The 7272-nt window shown below is 33.4% G+C and overlaps 1 protein-coding gene across 1 annotated transcript; it reads left to right on the top strand.

The window, feature by feature from the left end:
- The first annotated feature begins 849 nt into the window (after window positions 1-849).
- On the top strand, window positions 850-5398 carry LOC123535145 (G-protein coupled receptor 161-like). Its single transcript, XM_045317693.2, has one exon. The coding sequence runs from the start codon at window positions 1211-1213 to the stop codon at window positions 2498-2500; it is 1290 nt and encodes a 429-aa protein (XP_045173628.2). The 5' UTR covers window positions 850-1210; the 3' UTR covers window positions 2501-5398.
- The last annotated feature ends 1874 nt before the right edge of the window (window positions 5399-7272 follow it).

Genomic DNA, 7272 nt, shown 5'->3' with positions numbered 1-7272 from the left:
TTTTAAGATGGATATAGATGCCTCAATGTTTAAGGTAACTGATTCTCACCGATGTGGGTTCGAGCCAAGTCAGGGGTGACCATCTGGCTATCTTTAAGATGTGACGCAGTTCTACTTAGGTCCCTGCCCGTTGTGTACTTATCACATATCACATACGAACTAATATACATTCAAACAAAGTATTGGCGGTAGGAACGAGGCGCATTAAAAGACTTTTGATAGGGGAATGGAGATACAATGTGACTTTTGACATTCACTACATATAACAGGTTCATTTTCATATATATGGGGAACAAAATAAGTGCAGTTTTTTAAATTATAGTCTCCAGAAAGTTTTGCTTTGCTAATTTAACTCTTATGTAACTTCAATAAAAATGTTTGTTCCATAGTTAAACTTTGTAAGCATTTTATCTGTTACTGCTGTTTGACTATTGTTATCAGAAAACATTTTAGCCTGATTTTAAAATAGAAATGTCGTAAAAAATGGATACAGCTCTTTTCTCGTTAAATGTCATTCTCAATTAAATTAAAATTTTCTATGAATTAGCTTCCCGTAACCTTTTTATTGCATTTGCAGATTTACATTGTCAATTGATTTAACGCCACGAGTGTTTATTTTCGTAACACCCAAGGCTATCATTCCAATCATTTGATCATCAAATGCATCTTTTTAAATCTATTTTTAGCAACACGAGACAATGATCAGAGCAGAGACCGCTTGGTAGGAATATTGGAATAATTGGTACTAGCAGTTTCTGTTGAAGTGATTTTCTCCTAGGCCTGCAGCTATATATTAGGGCAACGAAGCACACAGCAATCATATATTGGCAAATACTGCACAGTCTTTGCTTCAACTTGGCACTGAAGACGCTTAACAGACGCTTTTAGTGACAAATAAAGGAACTAATCCAGCGTAGTGTCGCTCTCTCAGAGTGTTTGGAGTCGTACATTGTGATTTATCAGTTTTTTCTGCAACGCTTTATTGGCCAGGAAGTTTATTTCCCTAGAAGTTAGATTTCTCAGGGGATGAATAATTTAGATTGATTTTCAGAGTATATTTTGTAATTTCACATTCCTTATTTCTCAGAGAAGATGCTTTGTTCAGACACACTGGACGTACAATTTAGTGGTCGTCGTATAAATGGAATATATTAGTTAAGCGTAAATGACACGGGAACTTCTGAAAAAAAATTGAAAGATAATACAAGAAATGAATCTGACTGGAAATTTGGACAATGAATCTACAACAGAGAGCAAAACTAACATCTTGGATTTGGAGGATGCTAAGTTGCAGACGACAAATGTGGTGGTCATGGCTATTACCTTGGTTGTGATTTTCTTCATTAGTTTCGCGGGAAACGTATTTGTTTTTCTAATTTTCTATAAAAAGCCTGCCTTGGTGACTATTTCAAATAAATTTATTCTTAATTTATCAGTTTGTAATGTTTTAGAAACTTTGTTTGTCATGCCGTTTGTTTTTGCGGCTCTTGTTACACAAGATTGGCAGTTTGGAAGATTTTGGTGCCAAACGACTGGATTTTTAATGAACGCTATTTTCGCAGCTAGCACATTAACACTAGTTATTATAGCTATAGACCGTTATTGTGCTGTTGTTAGACCATTGCACTACTCGATGCACATGACTAGCAGACGATGTTCATCCATGATCGCTTCTGTTTGGTTTTTGGCGGTTTGTTGTTCAATTCCACCATTACTTGGATGGAACCGGTATGAATATCAAAGAAACAAATTGGCGTGTACTGCCGTATCAACCAGTAGAAACTCTAACGATATGACATTTACTATTTTCCTTGTGACTTTGTGCTTCGTATTGCCATTGTTTATAATTTTGTGGGCATACTGTGTAATCTTCAAAGCCGCTAAGACGAATAGCGAAAAGGTTCGTAAGAACAGCATGCCTCCAAATGCATTAGAGGACCAGATTTCCCAAACACCCCTGCGTAATAATCGTCGGATGAGTGCGGTACCAATTCTCGTGCACCGCCTAAGTATCTCAAGCCGCTCCAGCTCCGTCCTCTGGCGTCGGGATGAGTGGAAAACTGCAGTTACCAGTTGCATGGTTGTATTCACGTTCATTATTTGTTGGTTACTATATTTCATCATAATCATCCTTGAATGCCTTATTGATGACCCAAGAAAAATCAAACCTGTCATCAAAACTATATCAATTTTGTTAGCGATGTCAAGTTGTGCCCTAAATCCACTAGTTTATGTGTTCAGGTCGAAGATTCAGAGAGTTGAACTTAAAGGAATTTTAGGTTTACAGATAAAGCGAGAAGTATCTTGTAATGGAAATGCAAACCAATCACGACGTGCTAGTCTTTGTAAAACTATTCGTGATTCCCCGTGCATTTCACGTCAAGGAAGTGAGGAATCAGATATTATTATTACAAAACTACATCACGTGACAACTGCAACGACCTTGACCTCCATGATTGTCACAGAAGAGCCTGAATACCATGATAACGCTCGAACTTGATAAAAAAAACGATTATTTAGATATTGCAACGGCAACCAGAGTGCTTGTGTCATTAATTTTCAGGTCGAGATTTTTTGTTTCTCAGTATTTTAATTGTTTGTTGAGTATAATGATAGTTGTTGTTTTAATACGTTTTACGAAGAAATGCATAAAAGTATTAGAAATATATTTTAGATTTTTTAGATACGAATACGATTAATTTGCAGACAATACAACTATAACATTTGTACAAATATTAAAATAAACATGTTATGTACATAGATGCAATTTAGCTTCACACTAAAGGTTAAAGTTTTGCTTCCTGCATTTCAGGTTAAATGTAGTAGTCCAAAAGTAAAATAAGTTTGAATTTTTCCAACAGTAAAAGTCTATTTGTATTTTTTGTTCAATAATTGTAATAAAACAAAACAACAGCAAAACATGAGATCGAAGGCCAGTAAACATTTAATTCCAAAGTGCACTCAGAGGAAATTACACTTAATCGCCTCAAGAGAGTTGTTCACGTAAATAATAAGAACTGTTCTTGATATAATATCCTCTTATTCTCAATCAATACCAACTGTGCAAATATGTGAGTTCAGACAGTCTGTTTCAAAAGGACATTTCAAACCGGCGTAATATTCTATCTAAACGGAAGTTTTACAATTTGTTTATATTATTTGTTGTATTTCATCCATAAGCAAGGATCCCTACTTTATCACATAGATCAATTCGAATGTACATTTTGGTTTTGTGCTGTTTCTAGTAAAGACAGATGTATTTCATTTTATTCATTATGTTTTTCATACAACTTCCTTTTCAATTTGTATACATATTTTTCGTATTGATAGTATCATTTTGTTTTTCATAACGCAGACGATATTCTTTAACCTTCAAACTCGTCATTTCATGGACACTTTTCCTACTTTCTTTATATGTTCCTTTTTCATAAGATACGCCATTTTGAATGAAATGTGTGTATTTAGATACAAAACATATCCCCATCAGAAAAAACACTTTATTTAAATTCGAAATAATACTCCGTGTACATGTATAATGATTTGAATAAAATCATAAATAATCATACAATTTTCACCTATCGTCGATTGTTCTTTTCTCTTTTATTTCATTATAAGCAACATATCTACGTAAGAGTGTAGGAAGAAAATAAACGATGTTCCTTTTTCTGAATTTAGTACATATTTAAGCCATAGTAGCTGTAAAGTTCAAATTTTGTTTTTCAAATGAGCTGTTCTTATACTTATTATATGTAGAAATGCGTCAAAATATATCAAGCTCTAATCTTTAATCTAAGGTCAGTAAAACAGCTGATTTTACAAATGTAATGGGATAAAATTGTATTTGTCTGAATATTTTAAGATTCAACAACCAATATAAAGAAATCAACGAAAAGTATTTGAATTATTTTTACATAATTACACATTTCACCGTAATCATTCATATGGTAACAAAGGTCAAATTATGTGGTAACATATTTTGGATTAATTATTTACGGTCCTTAAGGTTAACAGCAACTATCAACTCAATAAATGCAACGTTCAGCTCAATGTAGGAGGGACACAATTAACCATGATACCTACACATGGTAAATTCTATTGGAAATTGCATCAATTATTCAAAGATCTTGGTTCACGTAAATACCAAGTACTATATGCCTAATTGTACTAATACTTTGACATTGGCCGGTCATATGGGATGAGCAATGCAGTCTTTTACCTTGGGTCATAAGGAGGTCAAGACCAACTGTTACAGTCACTTATGTTATGTTATGTAACCCCTCTTACTAGAAATTATATTTGTTAGTAAACATTAATATCAGACAATTTGGTTTCTCTCTAACTTATACATGTAATTTGTCTTGATAGAAGCAAGAGTTCCCCTCAAAGACAAATTAATCGTAATAAGATTCTCAACAAAGGCAAATTTACTGTCATACTCACAAGCATAGATTTACTTTCATTACTGGCCATTTTATGTTTTTCTTTCATTTGTTTCTTTTTTTATACAGTTTGTTTACAAAGACAATCAATTACATCTTTATGTGATAATTACGATTTTTGAACGGGTTTATTTCATTGATTCTGAATTAGTCTGTCATTGCAATGGTTCTTTATTACATTCATTTGTTTTCAATATTCACGCCATTTCCCTAGGACTTGAGATGTATAAGATACTGAAATTGTCATTAAGAGCTTATTTAGATGGAATGCGAATATTAGAATTGAATGATGCAATGGATAAATGTATTTCGTTTACCTTTACAGCTATTTCTTAACTTTTAACAGTATTTCTACATTCACACCCATTTCGTGTGGGGGTTTCGGTTATTCAAGTAGCCATTGTCATTTGGTTGATTAGTATGTGTTCTTTGTAAACACTGTAATGAGAACTGTTTAAATATTACTTTACATGCTACAACAAGGAAATTGATTTCCGCAACAGGTACATTAAAAGTGATGGGATTTATTTCGTTCTATTGACTTTTATAATGGTGACCTAGACGCTATTGATTACATAGGAATGGTAACATGCTGGTCATGTTTCGAATTAATTCAATTAATTTCAATACAAACGAAGAAATGAATACGTTATGATAAAATAATACATTTGTATTATTAATAAGATGAATATCATATGAGCCGTGCCATGGGAAAACCAACACAGTGGCTTTGTGACCAGCATGGATCCAGACCAGCCTGCGAATCCGCGCAGTCTGGTCAGGATCCATGCTGTTCGCTAACAGTTTCTCCAATTCCAATAGGCTTTAAAAGCGAACAGCATGGAGCCTGACCAGACTGCGCGGACGCGCAGGCTGGTCTGGATCCATGCTGGTCGCAAACCCACTATGTTGGTTTTCCCATAGCACGGCTCAATTATTAAGATGGAAAAACGTACATACTGAATACGATATGCTGTTATTAGATATTATTTGATATTTAACTGTCATTATCGACTATTAAGCTTCTTTTTTTTAAAATGTTTGCCATGACTAAAACATGGTTAGAAACTAGTATTGTGTTAAATTTAGATATTTAGTATCGAAAGATATAGCTAGCTTGTTAATAATTTTTAACTTTAACGATTTTTATTAGAAACTACTATGTAATATAACTTTTTGCAGTTTCTGGTGCATACCACGAAATGTGTTATTCCAGTCATTGGTGTTTTGAAATTTTGTTGCGCATTTGTTTCATGTTGGTCGTATTGTTAGATAAACAGATATCATCCATACAAATTCATATTTTTGTACATTGTTGTTCTACATTTTTGATAAAGTATTAGTATTATATATTTTAAGTGATATTTTGTTGTGCAATATTGACGTTATGTTTTGTCGTTTGGTGTTTAAACTTTGAGTATTTGCCATTTATTGTTTTGTATATTTTTTTTTCAAATTGAATGTACAATGTATCATATTGTTATCCAGTAAAGTGTTCCATTTGTTTGTACGTTATAAAAAACGTTTAATCATGTTTGTTTTTAGAGTCATTTTGGCGATGGTTGTTACATTTTGCATCTATATGTTTAGATAGATAGAGAATTTAAGATTTAATTGTCCTTGCCTCACACTCGCCCTCTAAAAGTATTTAAAGGTCATTTATGGGTAAAAATATTCGGCCCATTATAGTTTAAATACATATTTGAATACTTTTGAAACGGTAAGTCCCTAGGTCTTTGTCAAATGTTTAAAGATTACAAAGTACTTTCACTAGATAATGATTTGCAGTGGGGTCTCAGTAGCCTAGCGGTTACTGTCGTTGACTTGCCCCTTGCCGATGTAGTTCGAAACCTCGCTAGGGGTCTATAATTCTCCTTGTAAGGCAACCATATAGCTGATACGTGTAAGGTCGGTGCTTCCTCCGAGTTATTAGCCTATGCTTAAAATGATGCCCGTAGGCGCACCTTTGGGGGTCTTCCACCATCATCGGGGAAAAATCGCTATATGACCTCACTTTTGTAGGGTTGACACTAATTTAACAAAACAGTGATTGCACATAAAAGGTAAAACAAAATCCTTGATTGTGTTCCAGATATATTTGATTTCCTAGGCATGCATTTAAAAAAAATGTACAATCGATAATATTCTGATGTACGTTATACATGTATTACACTGTCAGCTTAAATAATTATTCATTGATTTTAAAATTTAATAATGAAAAGTATACCTGGAGGAATGTTGTTTAAAAGAATCAATATTGTAACTTCAAAATGCATCCATTTAATGATAGGATTTTGCCATTTGAAGTCAGGACCTTTTCCTTTTATAAAAAAGGTTAAATTCTTTCAGTTTTGAAAAGCAACCTAATCTTAGACTTATTATTAATATCACTTATTTAAGAATAACTGATAATGTCTTAATCACGACATAATTAAAACAAAATATAAATTATCTCACTTTCTAAAACCTATCTGAAAATCCATTTGAAGCATAAAACACCACCAAGCAAAATAACGGCAGACTTAGTTCGACTCAATTTGTTCTTGAGAAGGTGGTGAAACGTGCAACATATTTACGCGGGACTCTACTTTGGTAGAACTGAAAGGACTTCGTGAGCTCGAACGTACAGAAAATGTAGTAACATTGAGTTTCAGTATGGGGAGTCTTTTTACATCAGCCACACGGCCGTAAAAGACTAATGTTGTGATAGTAAAAGACTTGCATGTTTAACAAATGAAACTCTCGCTTTGATAAAGGCAATTTACCATGAATTTTGTAAAATTTGCTTTTTTCTTTCTGTTTGCGGAATCGGTGATAATAATCCTCCAATAAA

This window comes from Mercenaria mercenaria, chromosome 12 (assembly GCF_021730395.1).
Source record: "Mercenaria mercenaria strain notata chromosome 12, MADL_Memer_1, whole genome shotgun sequence".
Classification (NCBI taxonomy): Eukaryota; Metazoa; Mollusca; class Bivalvia; order Venerida; family Veneridae; genus Mercenaria; species Mercenaria mercenaria.
Note: the sequence above shows the minus strand (reverse complement) of the source record. Positions and strands in the feature narration are given on the sequence as shown.